General features: G+C 34.8%; 1 protein-coding gene across 1 annotated transcript; it reads left to right on the forward strand.

The window, feature by feature from the left end:
• Positions 1–1,437: 1,437 nt before the first annotated feature.
• On the forward strand, positions 1,438–20,814 carry LOC150092103 (vitellogenin-6-like; the record flags this gene model as incomplete). The annotated part of the gene is made up of 26 exons (XM_090415306.1): positions 1,438–1,459; positions 2,175–2,317; positions 3,431–3,562; positions 4,432–4,602; positions 4,720–4,905; positions 5,018–5,160; positions 5,876–6,071; positions 6,517–6,737; positions 7,784–7,952; positions 8,192–8,371; positions 8,688–8,885; positions 9,656–9,873; positions 9,993–10,099; positions 10,207–10,490; positions 10,634–10,754; positions 11,469–11,724; positions 12,919–13,213; positions 14,222–14,434; positions 14,553–15,389; positions 16,086–16,223; positions 16,340–16,564; positions 17,340–17,625; positions 17,968–18,125; positions 18,569–18,817; positions 19,406–19,598; positions 20,281–20,814. Coding segments are annotated over 26 exons (5,676 nt in total), but the record flags the coding sequence as incomplete, so codon positions are not given.
• Positions 20,815–21,138: the final 324 nt, after the last annotated feature.

The following is a 21,138-nucleotide window of genomic DNA, read 5'->3' on the forward strand; positions in this document are numbered from 1 at the left end:
TAATCCATTAGTACCGTGGTGTGCTAAGGATTTTTTCCTGTTTTTTTTATTCCTTCCTAAAGATCAAACATGTAACTTTTCCGGGCAACTTTTAAGCTTTCAATAAATCGGGTGTCGGGCTAACACTGGTGAAAGGTGGGAGGGGGAGGCACAGCTAATTCTCTAGTATATTCCTATAACTCAGATACTGATATCTCATCCGAACGTACTGCATTTGGTATCAAGTTCCTGTAATATTTTAACACCTCTACCTCTTCCAAATATATCATTTCATCCATATACATCTTAGATTCCAAAGAACTAATGGATCTGTTAAGATCGTATATGTTAGCAAAATATATACTTAATAACTTCGCCATTTCAGGCACATTCGATACATTCTGAATTTACTAAGATTATTCTACTATGAGTATTCTTCGTTTTGCTGGCCACATTGCAAAAGAAATTCCTCGAATTTCTTTTAACCTCTTCAGGCAACTTCTTTCCATAGTTATAACTCGCTTAGTGCGCTCTTTGTATTGCTCACATGATTGATCACGTTTCACAAGATATAAGTTCCATAACATTTTCTATTTAGTTCATGCATCAAAACTTCATTCATCCATTTCACACACCTCTCCAATTAATCCTTCCGAGTCTGAGAATGCAGCCACTTATAGCTTCCTTCAAACATTCACTGACCGCTTCCTGTGCAGTATTAAGTAGGATTTCTTCATTCGTCACTTCGCTCAAGTTTCAGCTGACAGTAAAGAAATTGCCTTAGGAAGGTATGACAATAATTTATATACCTAGCAATTATAAGTTAAAGGTATAATAATTAGAACTATTATTATACCTTTAGAACAATTGCAGCTCTCTACAAATAATTAACATAATAAAATCACCAGTAAAAGGGAAAGAAAAAATGCTAAAATAGCTCCACGTTTTCTATATTTCAACTAGAGAAATGTTTTTCAAGGCCTCTTTTAATTCGCTTAAACCCTAGTGGAAATGAAGACAAGTAGGGTTTCACTATAATATTCTAGTCAGGGACTGCAAAATGGCGGCGAGTTATTAAACCTCATTCTCCTCTCCAGATATCTATGAAATCATTGGCAGTCTTTTGCCAGGGAAGAGATTGACTAACCGCCAATCTTCGAAAGTTAGAACTAAACAGCCTAGTTGACACCCTTTTGGAAAATAAAATACGTTAAAGAAAAAATATTTATTTATAATGCGATAGTATAATTTTTTCAGAGTACTACTAAAAACAGCACGCCAGTGTTACAGCAAGTTGCTATTTCCTAAATATTATTTAATTATTATACAGATATTAACATTACGTTTTAGAATACGAACGGTAATATCTACAGCTTAAACAAAAATTACTTATAATTTTAATCAAAATTTCTGAATCCGGCTTGTCTTGAATTAATATTTGTTTTTTTTTCTTTTATTTCAGCAGGAGTTTCAGGAACTGGTGAGTACAAATTTTACAACGGCCGCTTTGAATATTAAAATTCCGTACATCTCACAGGTCATGTCACATATCCATTGGTTTAATATCGCAATTTTCATATTAATGAAAATGAGTAATTAGTATTTCCACCCATTAATTTTAGAAACCTCCTAATTTTAATATAGCGTTCGTTAATGCAACACAATGACATCATTTAATAATACTGAACTCAGAACAAAATTCAAGTAAGAAATTGATAAAGTTTAGGACGGTAACGTTTCGTTGTAAGTGTTACAAATCTATTCACAAATACGATATGAATAACTGCAGGAATCACAGCAAAACTGCTACCAGTACAAATGTTTATTTCATTGTATTTCATTTATTTAATTATCATTTTTGTGAACCCTTCCAAAAGAAATTTCACTAAGCCGTGACAAATGTATTATCTGCATTGACACAAAGCAAAAACGTTTCTTTCAAAATTATACATGTATATTTGCATAACTGTCAAAAACATTTCGATAGCATACATAAAACGAGTTCTAAGATTAAAGATTATCGATAGCACGCATTATTTTATTTTTCATTCCGATTAGCGACTGTTTTTCGTATTTCCATAAAACCATTAGTATTATCGAAGCTTGCCAATGCGATACATCTTTTTATAGAATATTTTTATGACTATAATGCCGGTGTTATAATAGTTTCTGTAATAAGTTATGTTCTATTACAGGCTATGCACCTGACAGGCAGTATATTTATCGGTACAGCGGTTATGTTCAAGCCGGATTCCCTGGACTCAAACCTCAATATTCTGTTGTTGCTTTCGACAGTGATGTTATCGTTCAGAGTCGACAAGATGAACTGGTGGTCAAGGTAAGTTCTGCACTTTACAAACAATATACGCAGAGAATATCACGTCAGTATCAATGTCTTTCACCATTCTGTCGACTGTTAGAGCTGAAGCTCTCCAACCAATTAGGAGCGGGTTCGAATTTCACTTCAGCATGGGTTCCTGAATCTCTAGGTGGTAGTCGTTTGTGTGTCTCAAAATTTCTTTTCTCTAGCCATTTCGGACCTCGATTGCAATGGCTTAAAAAAAGCTTCATGTTTGGTCTCTATAGAGCAGCTTTTTCCAGATTATCTAAGATTACTTTAGTCCACCTACGGTAGAACGATAGGTTTATACCCTTTTGTCGGAGGGGATCACAGTTAAAAAAGGTTAAAGTGAATACGAAAACAATTATGGGTTCAGTAAAGACACGACCTAATAATATTCAAACAGTTAATGTATTTTGATTTTCAAGAATAGAATTGCAAACAATTACAAGGATTGGAATCTTGGGAAATCATTTCTATGCCAATTGTATTAGATGAAAATAAAGCAGCTCCTTTGATTTTTCATAATTAAATTAAATATTTTAAATAATTAAAAGAATGATTAAATCAAATTTGCTTCACGTTGTTTAAAATATAATTATTTTCTTTGAAAATGCTAAAGTCAAAACTTTTATTTACCCATTGAGCGAACAAAATCACAAGAGAGTCATAGTAAAAGAAAAAAAAAAACTAGATACTTTACATAACAGATACAATATTTAATAAATAACTTCAATAGTAGGTTATTTGCCAAGATATTAGAGAAAACTGTGATAGTAAATCACAATAAAAGGTTCAGTGCGATGAAAACTGGGAAATTTCACTGCATATTCGGGATTTTGAATTAGCATACCTTTTCCAAATCGCGATTAACAAGAAATTAATAAAATCAGAAGAGAAATACTAATGTACCACTTAGCTAATTCGACTCAGTTACCAACGAACTACTTATGATATTTGTAATTTCTATAAAATGTTCTTAAAATTGCAACATTTAATACAGTTATTAAGCAGTTATTAATTTTATCAGCTTCAAATTTCTCTTTCTCTTAAATTTCATGGCATCGATAATACTTTATTGATATAACGATAATACTTTTAATTCCACAGATTGACAACTTTAAGGTCGATCATCAAAATGATTTGATCGAAGATGTCGATGAGTACCAGTTCAGAATGAAGCAACATCCTCAACAGAACGAGATCGGCAAACCCTTCAAGGCACTGATTCAAGATGGCCTGGTAAGTTAACATACCGTAACATAGCCTAATATTACACCTCTCCCGTGCTTTATTCGCGATATAAAATAATGGTGTGCATGTCCCTTAATATCATGAACTTCTAAAACTGTCACTATTAATAAAACTATAACTTGCAACACGTATGCAAATTAAATAGCCAATGAAACTCTTCTCAATTAAATACCCAATTATCCAAAAAGAAAAACGAAATTTGATATTACCTGGATTTTGTTTACTAACTGGAAAAGAATGTTCGCAAAGTAATTCAGACTTAAATGCAGAATGTTCAGAGGAAAAGCACTTTACCACTCATCTATCGACTGTGCACTTGTCTCTTTTATTCTTGCTCACGAAGACTTTAATGTTATCATGGTAAAATCGCGTCACATTCGGATAAGTAAACGCTCCTGCTTTATTGTCCATTTATATAATAAAAACAAGCTAGCTTGGTTGTCAAGGAAGACAAGCATACCGAAAATGTTTCTCTGGAAAACAATTGATTCTGACATTGACAGAAAGAGTTTAGATTGCTGCATAAGATATACAATGTATTTTTAAAATAAAACAGCAGTCTATAAAAATATAAAACATTCCGATATTTTATACCAATTCTAATAATAAAAGATAAATTCGACCAACCAAATATTTTAATTTCATCTTTAAAAAGCCGAATAAAGAGGTTCTATTTTCAATTATTGTTGACTTGGATTATAACAACTGCTTGCTAAAAAGAATACTTTGTATTATCAAACAGTCATCATAAATATTACAGTATTGTATTCTGTACAGTACAAGAACTGCGCTATTATCGCCTACTGATAGCTGGCACGACCTTCAAATAGTCAAAATAATCCCTTTGATTTTTGCAGGTGAAAAAGTATCAGGTATCCGAAGATGAGCCCGAATGGTCAGTCAACCTTAAACGAGGTCTCCTCAGTTTCTTCCAGTTGAATCTTCAGGAGAAAAATTCTCTCATGGAAGACAAGAAAAGCTACCGTCAACAAGCTGATGAAGACGCTGACTATTACAAAGTAATGGAGGTAAGTAAAACAGGGGTTTCAATTCTCTGTGGAACTATTAATTTTTTACTGTCACAACAATCACATACCCACAGAGATTACTACTACTTATACGAACACGATTTGTTTACCTTTTAGGACAGCATCGGTGGGGAATGCGAGACAGCCTACGTCATCACTAGTCAACCAGACGATGAAACCGAAGATGAAAATGTCCTCAACGTAACCAAGACCATCAACTACGAAAACTGTGAAGACAGAGCTTACTGGGCAGTGTCTAGTCTCTATGGTGACGACTGTGTAGAATGCGAAGCTGATCAATCGGTAAGAATCACTTACTTTATTGTACTTCTTTATTTTACGAAGTAACCATAAAATATATCAGAATGCTGTAGATTATCTTTCTGATTACGTTTCTCTGCATTAATCTTCTTAGGAACCACTTCACGCCAACGCCATTTACTCTTATGACCTTCGTGGAAATCGTAACAATTTCGTGATTGAATATGCAGAGAACCAGGCTGATGCTGTACACAACCCCTTCGGTGACGAGGGTCAGGAAATTCAGATCTTACTGAAGTAAGTTCTTAACATCGTAGGAAATTAAGTTCGTTATGACAAAATCTAACCGATTATTTATTAAGAAAACGGCCACCCAAATTTTACTGCAGAATGAAAGAATGAATTGATTTATTATTGTTTCAAAATATTTTCATTGTGATGTAGAAATAGAATTGTAGAAAAAGTTAAAATCAGATTTTATAGGAATATATCCATTAATTAATAAAATCCGTTTTCCATATTGCTTTACATCCTACACCTGTAGGATATTTTGAAACAAAATTCTGAAATTCCGACAGATATTCTGAAATAATTCAAAATATAAGAGGCTAGATTTTCAATATCTGCTTGAAATGGCTGTAAATTAATTCTCTAAAATGAGAGGTTAGTTACATGCTATATTTCCTTAGAGATGAAACTTTCTTGTAAAGAACACTGAAAATTAATGAATTGTCACTGAACTTGCATAAGTTTTTTCGTTCTCATAATTCACCAAATGCTCCTCTAAATTCGTATTTTGCCTTAATGAAAAGCAATAAATTTGAAAGAAATATTCCACTAGTTGGACAAGATAAAAAAATATTTGATTTAAAAATATATTTAAGAATATATTAACATAATACCAGAAAATAATAATGTCAAACAATACCTTACATAAAAGTTGTATTATCAGTTACTTAATACGATTTATAAAGTTTTAAAATCCCGACTTATCTATTTCTACTTACCACAGCCGTACTCTGGAACTCATTGAAGAACGACCACTGGATCGCCTATTTTCTGTTGAAGGTAGCGTTGAGACTCACGACTCACTTGCATTCGATGTTGAGGATGAAAGAGAGGAACTCAGCAAGGGTGGAAAACAAGAGGAGCTCAAGAAACCCCACTATTTGTATCACCTCTACGGATATTCATCTTCACCTAATGAGGTTTGTAACTTGATTAATTTAAAATTCATAATTAAACAAATATTACTTAATTTATAAACACAATGAAAACATTAAGAACTTTAGAATTGCATTCAGAGAGAGAGAGAGACTGTGTGTGTGTGTGTGTGTGTGTGTGTGTGTGTGTGTGTGTGTGTGTGTGTGTGTGTGTGTGTGTGTGTGTGTGTGTGTGTGTGTGTGTGTGTGTGTGTGTGTGTGTGTGAGTGAGAGAGAAATAGTGATAAAGAAAATAAAATCACCGTAGGATTACGGAACCATAATAAATATCTCCCACTTTTTCTCATATCCTGTCTACATTCCTTTATAAATGAAATAATTCAGTTATACAGAACGATTTATCGGAAATGGTCTGGATTAAATATAATTATAATAATCTCAAAAAAGGTCTCGCTATGTGACATTGATCCAAATTATTCGTTGATTTCAGGTGAAAAATTACATCAGCGAGATTGCCGAGAAGACCGAAAAACGGGAGAAGGAATCCTCTATTGAAGCTTTACAAAAGGACAACCTGCCAAGGAAATACTTGGAATTGGTGAAAGCTTTGTCAACCCTGTCCTATCCAGAACTGAAAGAGGTGGAAAGGGATGTCGCTGATTCTCCACAGAAGCGCTACACTCAGTACAGTGAGGATGAAGACCCACAAAGGTAGGTTTTTCTTTTTGGTTATTCCATTAAGACGTATGAAATATGATAGATGGAAATACATTTGGCAGTTGTCACCTTACTTTCATCCCGTGGTTAACAAAATTTACTTAAGAAAATTATATGTAGTGTATACAAAGCTTATACAGAAGATGTATAAAAAGCAGCTGAAAACGATAAATACCGGCATCTCGTAGAGTAGCAAAGCCTATTCAGTTACAAGTAATTGGCAAATTTCCAGTAATGAACCGTCCCATGTGACACAAAGAAAAAAACGTAAAACTGCAGAACAATGTGCTTTGTTCTGCAGAACAAAGCACATTGATAAATACTATTATATTTGGCATTTTTAACATTTTCTTCTTCAAGGGAAAATTCATTAAAATAATGAAGTAATTATAAACACGAATATTTGCCACCTAATTGAGGTATGGCTTTTTTCTTCTTGAAATGAAGAATGATTCAGTATAAGACTGCGCGTTTTCATAAGCGATATAATAAAAACGTATGATCATATGATGGATCCAGTTCTTAGAAAAGAAACAAATATTAATGTTCAAATACTTAATGTTCCACTTAAATTTCGAATTGGCCATTCATAATTTATTTTAGGAAAAGGATTTTATCTATTACATTAACCCTTGCAAGGGATATTCCATATGGGTGCTAGTTGCCGCAGTTAACAATATTCGGATGTATAATGGCTCCTAAGATCATCATCCTGTATTGTCATTTATTAGTGCGCGATGAGTAGAAAGCAAGTTACACTGTGAGATACGAAGTTTAAATAATTAACATCATCAACAAATTAATACATTAATGATAATATACGACAATAAACGATATGATTTCTAAAAATGAAATACAGGACATTACTTAAACTAATATCGTAAATCATAAAGCAGAACTATTACAAAATTTTATAAAAAATCTCCTTCTAATCGACATTTCTGCACATTATACCATCACAAATGCCGCTTTTTATGTGTGCTATACATATAAACATTTCGATACACTAAAATTGATTTGAACTACTTTGAATTTTACAGGCAAGTCTTTTTGGATGCTTTATCTGATGCTGGAACCAACCCTGCTGTTCTGCTTGTTAAGGATATGATTCAATCAAAGCGTGTCACTGACGAAGAAGCAAAATATTTGATACAGACCACTCCAATGCACATCAAGGAACCATCTGAAGAACTATTGGATGAATTCCTGGTAAGCATCATCATCTACAACTTATGACCTATTCAATTTTTACCATAAAATAAAGTTTAACAATTCCACAAAGAAATTCAAAATATTTTTTAATAATCTCAAAAGCAAGCTCTTTATTCAAATACCGCGAATGTTTAACGACTGACCTTAAATAAGAATGACTTTCAGATTTAAAACAGCTTTGTTTTTAAAATCGCATTATTCTAGATAGTAATGGAATGGTGTATTTGTTACTGCAGGACTTGTGTCAAGACCCCAGCGTAAAGCAAGACGAAGACATCCTCTCAACCTGCTACCTCGCCTTCAGTAACTTGGTGTATCATTCCTGCGTGAAATACAACGAATCAGATGATCAACACGTAACTACTGAAGACGAAGAGGAAAGCTGCACTCCTAAAACAGCTGCCAAATATCTGAAGGTGAGTCTCTTTTCTGTGCACAAATTTAAGACAAAAATTCAGTACCAGAACATAGAGTATGATATTTTAAGAGTGAGGTTATACTTCTTAGATTTTTTGGAATAATTTTAAATGCTACTCGAAACATTTATGTAGAAGCACACCGTCTTGGAATATTCAAAGCAGTAATGATCATTAGCATACTTCAGAAAACGCTTCTTTAGTTATCAATACGAAGCATTTAAATCCTCACTCGTACCTGTTCTTTAAAAAAATATTTCTTACTTAATTTTTAAGTTCGCATTAAAAAAAATAAATTCAACGTTTTCAATTTCAGCAACTGGAACAACAGAGAGAGATGAGCAAGCATGAACGCAACGACATCCCCAACATCAAGATTGCCGGCAACTTTGGCGTCAAGGAGTCCCTCGAGTACCTGCTCCCCTATCTCAATGACGATGAAGAATTCCCTGTGAACAAGAGAGTGGCTGCCATTTGGGCTCTCCATCGTTTGGCTCAAAGAAAACCAGAACTGGTTAGTATGTGTTAAAATAACAGAACTATTAGATTCGGCTTATGTGATTATTTCTATTATTTTATTATAAATATTTATAACACTTAATGTTAACTGGAAATTAGAATTATTATACCATTTTACAATTAATAATCTTTGAAAACAGAAAAAGTATCTACATCGTATTTAGAATTAACACAAGATAGACAAAAATCATTTAATTGATTTTACAAGTGACAGTTTGAAAATACTTCTTTGTACTACCGCTACCAGCTCGAAAGTGCCGAGTGCACCCTTCTTTAAGTTTCGAACATCATCGTTGATCTTCAACAGGTGACTTCAGAACGGTCAGTTTTGCGAAGTAAAACGTCCACACGATGATTTTCGGGTGAATTAAAATTCGGAATTAAATCATGAGAGTAGTGATACGAATTCGCTCTTCTGCAATAAATTCACTCAGTTGATCTCCTTTTTTTCCTTGATAAGCTTTCTAAATGCTGAGGGGTTTATATCCATTCAAACCAAACGGGTTACAAGAAAGCTTCGTAAAGAGTCGAGCACAAGGTGCAACAAATGTTATGTTCATTGAAATAATAAAGATATACATCTTATCTACACTGCTAACATTAAAGAGCGGAATTTAACTGCTCCTATTGCAGTACACCCCATCCACACACACACACACATACTTATTAAATATTTTATTCGTTACACAAATAAAAATTGATACAGCAAATAAACAATTACGAGGAATCCATTTTTCAAGCAACTCTTTCATTTCTTCTAAATAGGTCAAGCAACAGTTGGTTCCCATCTATGCTGACGAGTCCGAAGATCACGAAGTTAGGATTGCTGCCTTCTCTGTCATTATGTCCACCGAGCCCGAACTTTACGAGCTGGAAACCATTGCACGATCTCTCGATGACGAAGATGATCAACAGGTAGCAGCTTACGTGTACAGCACTTTCTTCTACTTGGCCAACTCCACACATCCCTGCCACAAACTGATGTAAGTGAACCAAGATTGAATGATTCCTCTCATACGCTATATTAAATTTAAAAACAAAATACTGTTAATAAGTGAATTGTTACTCCAATATCTTATTTATTCCTCTCATAACATTTCAGCTCCAGCCGAATCAACGATATGTCATTCATCCTGGAGGATTACTACGATGATTGGATGGATATGGATGCTACCGACTCCATCAACTACATCGACTCAGGATATGATGGTAAGTTGCAACAATCTGTAGCATTCCCTGATATCAAAATACTTTCACGTGAAGAAGACAGTACTTTACTGGAATTGCTAATTCTCTCGCCTTTTTTTTCTTTGCAGATGACTTCGATTATGGTGGCTTCACTCAGATTTCTGTCATTGCTAGCAACACGAGCTACGTACCTCGTTCTGCTAGACTCAGGCTGAATGATTACTTGTATGGTCAGTCTTACGACACCCTCGTCATCGGCTACAACGCTGTTGGTCTTGAGAAATATCTCGACAAGGTTTTTGGACCTGACGGCTTGTTCTACAAGAAATCTTCATTCGGAATATTCAGTGGTGGCAAATCTTCCGGAGGTCCCAACACAGTTGAGAGGGAACTGAGAGAGATCAACCAAAAGGTAACGTTGCATTTGCAGTATCTATTACTAAACGACATACTAAAACAAATAAATCTTAACTCAAGTATATTCACTTGCACGTTTTCATAATAGCATTTAATAAATGTACCCAATTAAGAGTGCAATTGTGTTCTCTTCAACAGCTGGACATCAGCACCCGGGAATACGAGCCTCTCGAAGGAAATGTGTTCGTCAAGGTAATGGGACATGACATCGTTCATTGGCCATTCGACGAATCAACCATCGAAAGTCTGATCAAGGAAGGTGAGCAGTCAGTTGGATATACTGAACATTAGAGAATCTTTAGATTTTCCTTTTAGATTTCAAAAGAACAAACGAAAATAATCCGTTTATTCTTTTGAAATAAATCTCCATTCATTACTATGCACAATTAGAAATATACAGGTTCTATTACGTATCTAATCTTCGAAATGGTTCCGAAATCTTTTTGCAGCCATCACGTTAATGACCGACATGTTTTGTTGAAGATCATCATCAATGTTTAGCTTAAGAATCCAAAATACTAGCAGCGTGACCGTTTTCTTCTTTTCGGAAACGATGTTATTCTCGCTACTGATTCATCATTTATTCAGTCTTTAGAAATCATTTTTTTCGAAACTTTAGAGAATATTGTTTATGTCGAGAAGGAGATCATTTAAAAAAGTATAATTTCCTCTAATAAGGAATGTGACTAGTTGTGTATTTGAATTTTCCTGGTTTGAGAAATTATTATTCCGTTAATTATTCACAAATCTCCAATTAAATTGCTAAATGTTACCTTTTCTTTCAGTAATATTGGGTAGACTGGAATAGCGTATGCTAATTTCTGAAAAATGCGATGAAAATCGAGCGTAATTTGCTTAGAAAAGATTAATATCAAATAAACCTAAATGAAAGTTAAATTATACTCCTTTAATTTTTGATAAAAACACTTAACAGTTATATGATATTTTTAAAAGTACTTTTATCTATTTTTAGAACTACTCCGCTTCCCTCAATCGAAATTAGGCGAACAACTCCAGAAAGATTACAAGCGTTTCACTCTAGCAGCAGACAAGATTAAAGTGATTCCTACCGAAATGGGAATTCCAGTCGTCAGCCATCTTAAAATTCCTGTCTACGTGCACTACAACAACGAGGAATTCAAGATCGATATGTCCCCAAGCACTGCAAGAGGAGGACGTTCTGGCCCCGTTCCTGTTGACGTCCAGGTTAAAGTTGAAGGCCAACTGATGTAAGCAATTCATTTTCCTAAAAGCGAATATACTTTTAAAAATAGGTGTTTTCTCGATTTCTCTTTTCGGTTTTGAGGCTGAACAGTTTTGTTTGGAAATGACGAGTTTTGGCGGAAAAAACATTTTCCTTCCTTTTTGTTTGTGACCAGTTGATTCGAATCGAGATCTTTCCAACTAATGGTGATAACTCAATGTGACTTCAAGCCCTTAATTCTGCCACCATATTTCAATTTCTGTTTATTATATATGAGTGCAGATACAAAACTAGAATGAACAGGTCGCTACACGAGTCTACGTTTCTGCAAGACTTGATGCTTCAGTCTCAGCATGTTAATATGAGAAAACATGGCGTATTGTTTCTGGGTGTAAAAAATGAGTTTCTCTTTTTAACCTGTTGGTATCCCAGCCAACTACGTTTGTAACGTATAAATAATTTTAAACTTTTTTTAAGTAAGTCATTAAAAACTTTTTACTAAGGCCTCAGAGAAATGAAGGGCATAAAATGCCAACTCATACTTAGTCTCTAATGACTACCATATCATGTAATTTACGGCATAATGGACCAGTAAGAATTAGCAATGATGGTCTTCAGTTTTCCTTATTTTGGTTTTCATACTGAAAGGTTTGATGAAGGCATTTACTAAAACCCATACGGAAAGAATAAGCGTTTCAATTGTGATAAAAATATCTATTATATCAGGAAGTTAGGCTCAGTTTTAAATAAAAACAAATCATCCTCTGAAAAAATGTAAAAGCATTTATCCAGTGTAGTTCCACTTGCTTAAATCTAATTTCACTGCATCTTCTTTAGTCAGTTTATGTGCAAACATATTACAGGAATTAAAGTTCTTTCACATTAAGCCGTTCAATAGATTAAAATTCTGAAAAAGTATTAAGAGCATAATAAGGAATCAAATCGTTTAGTGTTTCCGATTCTATTGGTTAAAAATATTATTTTTCTTTCAAGTAAAAATACCTCTTCTTTGAATATGCGTACACGTTCTATTTAAAAAGATTTTTCATATTTTAAAACTTAAACGTAATACAAGAAGGATTACATAAATTGACAATACCACTGAAAAATTTATAATAGCTTTAGTTCTGTTGTCTGATACTGTACAAATATTAATAATAGTGGCGATCACATTCACCAAATGTGACTGGAATACTAAGCTATTTAAACTCTCTTCCAGTGTCGACAAGGAAGTGTTTAGAACATTGAAAGTCGTTCTACCTGGAATGGAAAAAGTAGTGGGTGCAGGCGTACACGGTCACACTATCCTTTCCATGCCAATCAATGCCGACCTTAAGGTTAACTTAGCTAAACCAAAGGTGTCGCTCAAGTTCACCCCTGAAGTTCCCCAAGAAATCTACCACCACCACTTCGAACCTTTCACCTACATCGAGTCATATGAAAACCAGCCTCCAGTCCCAAGGGAAGAAAGCAAAGACTACATCACACTTCACAAGGATGAGGAGCTGGAAGAGGTAAGCAATGAAAAAACCGTCTACTATCGAAAAGTTTCAGATATCATAGATCGAAAATTCTCATCAAGAGATAATAAATATAATTTCGTTTATATCTAGAGTAGTGAAGAGATAAGCAAAATTAACGGGATAATCGGCTTAAAATATTTCACACATTTAAAACTAAAATGCGTAAAATGCTAATATGATAACAGAACAATTAAGAGGCAAAATTTAATTTTAAAAATATTAATTTCAGTTAAAAGTCTGTGATTATTCTTCCATTGGTTCTAACCGCTATATATAATCTGATATCGCAATCTCATTGGATAGTGTAAAAATTACTTAAAGACAATTGCAATTAGGAGGAATTTCTTGCTCTAGGAGGAGAATTAATATTATTCCTCATAATGCAAGCGAAGATATTAAAATCCTAACGTGAAAACAGAATTTTTCTTTTGCATAACCCCAAAGGGAATTATTTAAAAGCATTGTTTTCATACAATGATTTCGCACAACAATAAAATAAAAAGGCGTGGTTTTTTTGGTCTATCAGTTATATATTAAATTACTATAAAATTCTGGATTAAATTGTAAATTTCTTTCACAGGAATATAGACCTAAATTACAATATGTTTGTGTCACGTTATTAATGCATAATAAAAAGAAATGAGTGACTTAACAGCCAAAAAAAAAAAAAACGAATAATATATATTGCAGTAAAGTACTGTTTAAAAATATAAGATTTGTAATTAACGTTATCATTTCTCTGGGAAAGATACATTCTTCGTCAAACACTACTGAAGGTCATCTGATACACTTTAGGCTAAATCATCAAGCGAGTTCATAAAAAGCTGGCAGATCTTGTTCCCCAATTATATATATTTACAGAGATTCAAAAAGAACATTTATATTAAAAATATATTTATAAGAAATGATTTCCAATTAGCCATGAATAATAACTGTTATTAGTCTCACAAGTACTCGCTACTGCTAATTATTCTCTCTCTTTACTCCTCCTGTTCACAGTTCGAAGATGAATACTTCCATGACATGCTCGGTCTCGGGGTAGAGGTCAAAGCCCAATACACCGACATCTGGAATGACGCTGGATCCTGGCAGAATTTCCTCCAGGAGACTGATATGCGCCAGCAATTCTACTACTGGATCACCAACCCTTACGTCCATCCTTACAGCATCGATGTTGCTCTTACTCCTGCTCGCATTGGTTCAACAAATGAGGTAAGTTTTACTAAAAAAAAAACTTCAATTTTCTTCAATAACAAGCATGCATAAACATTAAAAAAACAAGCACAAGCATTTCAACAATTCGTCTGACATTTTGATTTTCCGTACATAGGTAGAAGCCATTCTGCAGTATGAATACAAGGGCATTGACGAACCAGAAACTTCTTCCAGTATCTTGGATGAAGACGAAGAGTATAGCGGAAGTAGCTGGAGTTCTCCTCGTGATGAAATAGGCAGTCGTCATTCTTCAGGCAAAGAATGGAGACGAGACTGGAGTTCTCCTGATGAGGAGGAGAAATACGAAACATTTGGCCACTATTCTTCAAAAGACTACGGTAAGACTGGTCGCCATATTTCGAAAAAAGACTGGACACCCGACTGGGATTCTTCACGCTTTCACGAGAGAAGCCATCGTCGCAGTTTTCTAGATGAAATCAAACAAGATCGCCTTATGTCAACTAAAGGAAGAAGAAGGGGTTGGGGATCATATGATGAAGACGAAGATGAGGAATATGAAAGAAGCGGCAGGCACACTTCATGGAACCCAGAGCAAAGCGGTCGCCACACTTCATGGAACCCAGAACGAAGCGGTCGCCATACTTCATGGAACCCAGAGCGAAGTGGTCGCCACACTTCATGGAACCAAGAGAGAAGTGGTCACCACACTTCATCCAAAGGAGGAAAATACGACTGGCGTTCGTCGGTCGGTGACGAGTATGAAACAGAAGGCCACCGTTTTGGGGATTATCGAAGAAGCAGCCGTGGTTCTCCAAGTGGCAGTGAATTCCATCGTCACATAGTGAAAGGCAAAATTGTAGGACGTGGACAAAAAGAAAGGATGGTCGAGGGACACATCGTCTACAAATACAGCGAAGACGAACTGATTCACAAGCTGAATGTGCAGTATAAAAAGAGTCCACTCACCTCTTATGATCGGGAGAGCTTCAAGGTAAAGAGCCATTTAAATCTCAATGTTTCAAAAATAAAATTAAGACATTTTTCTACCCATTTCAGCTTTGCAAATAGAAATTAACAAACCAAATATTACATAGTATAGCATTATTATATTTTCCTCTCTTTTGGATTTCGTTTCGTATCTATCGGATAATCTTGATAATTTACGTTAGTTCATTACTTCTAGCAGAAACTCCCACGTCGAAGTCTATATTATCTATGTCTATGCAGATTAGAAATTATTTAAATATTAGCCTTCTTTCAATAACCAGAGGCATTCTGCTAGAGTAATTGTCTTCATCCAGTATTGCAAATTACGAATCACTGGACAAACATCGATATGAAAGTAAAGACAACTTTCTAAAATATGTTACTTTCGTTCCGTTACCATGAATTTCATTAATTTGGAATTTGTGCTTCTGAGGATAGTTATCAACTTTGAAGAGAGCTCATCAGTTAGTCTTGCTTAACTGGATGTTTAAATTAAATCGTTAACTGGAAAAAATATAACTTTTTCAATTAAGCGACTTGTCCACAATTCTAGGAACTTCGTTTGATAAATTTAGGAAACTATTCAAATTAAAAAAATTACAAGAGTTTTAAAAGAGCACACACAAAACTTAGTTAATAAAATCAACTTTACTTATATTCTATTTTAATGAAAAATCTATTTTTCTTTCTACACGCACAGGTCTGTGCAACTGGTGAAGTCAGATATCCAGACTACGACGTCCAGAAACTTATCGACCTCGACACCAAGAATCTCGACCACAAAGTCGAAGCCGAAGCCAAAATCCTGTTTGGAAGAGATTGCCAAGAAGGCAAAAAGGTACGTAATGCCGATTATATAATATTCAACTATTTCTAGTTGAACTGCTTAAGATAAATTAATAGTAAAATAAGACACTACAATTAAAAAGGATATTACTACTTTTCGTTGTGCAGATCACAATCCAAGGCATATTTGAGAGGACTGATGAGCAGGACGATCTCGAGAGCGAACGCCAACAACCAGTGACACTGGAAGACTTCAACCCCTACGCATACTATTTCCAGAAATGTCAGGAGGATCGCAAGGAAGATGACCTCCTCTACAGTCCTTACTGTCTCGAATACATCAAGGCAATCACACAATTGCACCAGTACACCTTGGACATCCAGTATGAAAACGTAAGTTGCAAGCAAGGTCACAAATCAGTTATTACTCATACTATATCGCAATTTAAAACCGATTCATGTCGAGAGCTAGGAACAGAAATATTCCTTCTTAACTTCAACGATACTTAAGAAAATCCATGTATTGTTTGGATTCATGTTTATTTGGAAGAAGGGAGTTTCTTCACTTATTCTGAACTGATGTACGTGCAAACAACTATAAAAAGGTTTCTGTTCTTGAAATTATATTCATTGTAATTGTCATGCCGGAAATTTGCTTCTCAGTTAGATTCTTAGCATTGAATACCGCGCATTTTCTACACAGAATTTCCTTCGAGACTTTCCCACTAAAGGGAATCTTTACTACTCGCAAAGGTGCTAAAAAACCATTCTTTACTAAAGTTAAATAAAATAAAAAAATTAAAAAAAAAACTTTTTGTCTAATTCTGCATTCAAATTTGGGCTGTGTCCTGTTCGAAAGACGTCAACATATTTAAAAAATATATAATTATTTCTTTCTATATCCCACATATTGTATTATATAACATATTCAGTTCCAACTTTTTAAACACATTACAGCAGATAACCTGCACGCCTCACAGTTATGCTTTAACTAAATTAACTTCACTTCCTATGCATTCTCTTTATTTATATTTGATGGGACACTTCTTTTTATGTTTCTTCTATCAGTGTATTGTTGGTGTATTAATACATAATACACCAATTTCAGTTTTTGTGATACTGCGTACTGTACGTATGACAATGTCTTCAAACTGGGCATATTTTTCAGATCCCACAGTACGTGAAGAACATAACCATAAAGGCAAGCGAACTCTTGAAATACAACCTCTTCCCATACATGGACAACAACGTCTTCGACACTGAAGTTTCTGGAAACAAAATCCGCATCGAAGCCAACTTCTCTGCTCAGGATCCCATTGTAGACATCCGAGTGTACAAACCCTACGAAACCACCTACTACACTCATGTTCCTGTATTAGACTGGCAACCCATCACTACTACTCCCATGTTGGACTACTCCATTTTGGATGAACTTCTTCCCCTCTACGAAAACGGTAATTATTTTGAAATTCGCCCATAAAAGTATAGAGAAACAATATCTGTCTTCTTGGACCATGCAAGAAAGATTTGCCTGTTTTAACTCTACGATTAAAGTACGTTAATCAGAGATAATTATACATAATGTTCTAGTTAATGAATAAAATTCCAATAATATATTTATATTTGTGAACAAAGACACGCCAGTTAGCTAACACATTCAAATCAAGTTAATTGCTTAATGCTTTTAAAATTGCTTTTACGTAACACTAATGTTATTTGCATTACTTGAAGTTCAAATCTATGGAGATTAAACTGGCTTCACTGTCATCATAATTTTGTTTCTCTTTCCCCATCAGATGACTGCACTGTGGAGAGTGACACTGTCAACACCTTCGACAACGTTACCTATACCCTTCCCCCAATCCGATGCAGCAAATTGATCGCAAAGGACTGCTCACCTGATGAACAGTTCACAGTTATCGGAAAGAAGATTTCTCATCCAAAATACGAAAAGGTAAAAAATCTTCAACATTTCTTTCTACGAATGATCTCATTGCTATCATGATATTCCTAAATGATTTGGGTCCGAAACGATTTTCTGTTCAAAGCAAATGCTACAAAATATTTAAATGGTAATTTGTAAAAAGCTATTTTAAGCATGGAAGTAAGTATCTGAATACTAAGGAAATGAAATTACAAAACCTACCTACCTGCTTAAGCTTTTTAATAAGAAAATCTGCCGGCATTAAGAAATTTAGAAGACTAAGAGTGTTAGCATGAATGCAGTGATAATAGCTTATAATGATAAATTACTTTTCTGAATATCGTTAGCTAACTATTTTGATTGCTCTCATTCTAAGTTGTTCCATACTAACTTTATAACAGCAGTGAATTAGCTTGCTTTAATTTCAAGAATTTTTTCTCCTTTGACTTTTTTCCAATTATTTCTCTCTGCAGATTGTCAAGATATTCCTTGGAGACACCAAAATAGAGATCCTTCCAGCACGTGAAGAATCAGGCCTCGTCGTATTAGTCGACGGTGAGAAAGTTCACGTCACTGAAGACAAAACCTATTACCACGACGATCCCTCAGATGAACTCGTACAAGAGAAATTCAGTGTTGACTTCAACGGTCTCTACTACACGGTGGATTCCGATGTGTATGGTGTGACTGTTTACTACGACGGCAAAGCCATCATCGTCAAGGTGAGTGCAAATTTCAACACACTTCTTCAATAATTTAAGATAAAGGCTTGGACTCTGTAAAAGTTAATTATCATTCGAGAATCGTTGGTTCAGTCCTAAACTGCATCACAAAATAAGCATGTAAATCTTTTAGAATAGATGCGATATTAAGAGTATGTTTGATGTCAACGGTCCTTTCTTTCTTTACTCTAAGTATCAAATACGGATAGCCACTACTGGGCATCAACACACACTGCAAAACATTAAAATAGTATGTCATGTTGAGAGGTAGTTACAATAGAAAGAAGATGTTCGTCCGTTTTTTTTTAAATTTGTTCGCATAAAAATGCTAGTGAACTAAGGTAAGATTTTCGATCAATTAGTTCTTATAAAAGCTAATTGTAATAATAAAACTGAAAATATGATTAAAAAATGTTTTATATTTGGTCAGAAGACAAGGTTTAAAGAATACTACCATTCTACTCGCTTGGGATGGTTTTTTCCAATTTACAAGTCAAGCCTGTAAAAAAGTTTCGACGGATACTCATAAAATTTACTAATTGTGATATTTAGTTTTCCTAGTTTCATGCCATTATTACTTCACTGCAGGTATCCACTTACTATCAAGGAAAAATGTGTGGTTTGTGCGGAGACTACAATGGCCAGACCGAAGATGACCTTCGCGGTCCACAAGATGAGGTTTACAGTGAGGAGGAAACCGATGAATTCGCTTACAGTTATGTAATCCCAGAAGAAGGCTGCGAAGTACCACAACACCGAAAGCCTTACTCCCACCAGAAATGTAAGTAACATTTACTTAGTGCCTAATTTCGTAGACCGTAATAAGGGATTTGGGACTGATAAATATTCCTCGCATATGAGGTTATCTTGTACAAGATGAGCTCATGTAGGTTATCTACAAGATACAATATAACTTCCGATTTTTATTTTAGTACTATATTCTAAAAGTAACAGCATTTATCTGCTTTTCCATTTCTCTTTAAACCGATAAGTTCACTTGCTACTTTCGTACAGAGATTCGCATATTACCGGACTCATCTGCACGCTCTGTAGTTTGAACTGTGAGAATATAGCTAGCGATTTTTTTTTCATCGTGAAGTACACAAAAACTACTCGACCATTTCATTTAGAAATTGCTGTACAAACAAAGCTGGATAAGTTGTTTTGTGTTAACTGCTTCGTCGTTATACTACGCTACCGTGATCAAGCGGGGCAGACTTATACTAACTTCGTTGAATAATACCAACTCTAATTCAGCGGTTGCAGTATAATATACCGATCGTATAGCGTTCATTCAGTAAAATATTGAAGCATGTGTGTAATTTAAATTCGCAAATTTTAGAAAAATCCTGAGTTTCTTTAAATTAGAAAGCTAATTCACTGATAACATAAAAAGACAAATAGAAAAAATAACTTATAATTTACCATTCAATATTTATAATCGCATAATTATATATTTGTAGATGGAAGAAGAGAAGAAGTAAGGAAAGGAGGAGAAGGATGGACAAGAAGAGAAGGCTGCACCAAGCTCCGAAACCGCCGTGTACACATCCTCCAGAACCGAATGAAGCAAGTTTGCTTTTCCAAGGAGCCCTTGCCCGTGTGTGCCCCTGGCTGTGAAGAGACCGGACTTGCCACCACAACCGTCCCCTTCCACTGTCTTCCAATCACCGACAGCACTGCCCAATACCTCAAGAAGGAATCTGAGAAGCGTGTCTTGGAGGAAATCAAGAGGAAGTCCGAGGATCACTACGCTCAAGTTCAATTCCCCGAAGGCTGTCGTCGTCGCAACTACTGACCATCCAACGTCTCCACCTAATCAGAAGCACGCTTTATGTTCTTTAAATTTCTGCCATTTCTAAGTTCTGTATTTTTCCTTTTCTACCCTATATTACTGTTGAAATTTTCTACCTCTCTCTTTGTTTCTTTCTTCTTTCGCTATTTGCTTCTGATGTAGAGAAATCCCTTCGACTGTTAATAAAGCAATTTCCCACTTATTCTGTATGTTTTTCTAAAGCAATACGTAACACTTACTTATACGTTGTATACGTTATTCACAATGGACCAGATTTTTTTAATACATTCTCCGTTAACTAGCAATAATCGAGTGATGTTTCGTTAAGATAAAGATTAGGAAGGGGAAACAAATAGACAACTGGTCATCTGTTAGCAGACTAAGATTAAAAAGTCTGTTAATTTTTTCGCAACATGTGCTGAATGCCTACTTTTTAGTACCAACAACGTGACAAAAATTGCTAGTTCGTCAAATCTCCCATTTCAAAACATTTAACGTACAGGACACTAGGCGTACTGGTTCAAAT

The sequence above is a fragment of the Typopeltis vanoorti genome, unplaced genomic scaffold (genome assembly GCF_054136105.1).
Source record: "Typopeltis vanoorti isolate ZY-2024b unplaced genomic scaffold, IOZ_Tvanoo_1.0 HiC_scaffold_670, whole genome shotgun sequence".
In the NCBI taxonomy this organism is placed as follows: Eukaryota; Metazoa; Arthropoda; class Arachnida; order Uropygi; family Thelyphonidae; genus Typopeltis; species Typopeltis vanoorti.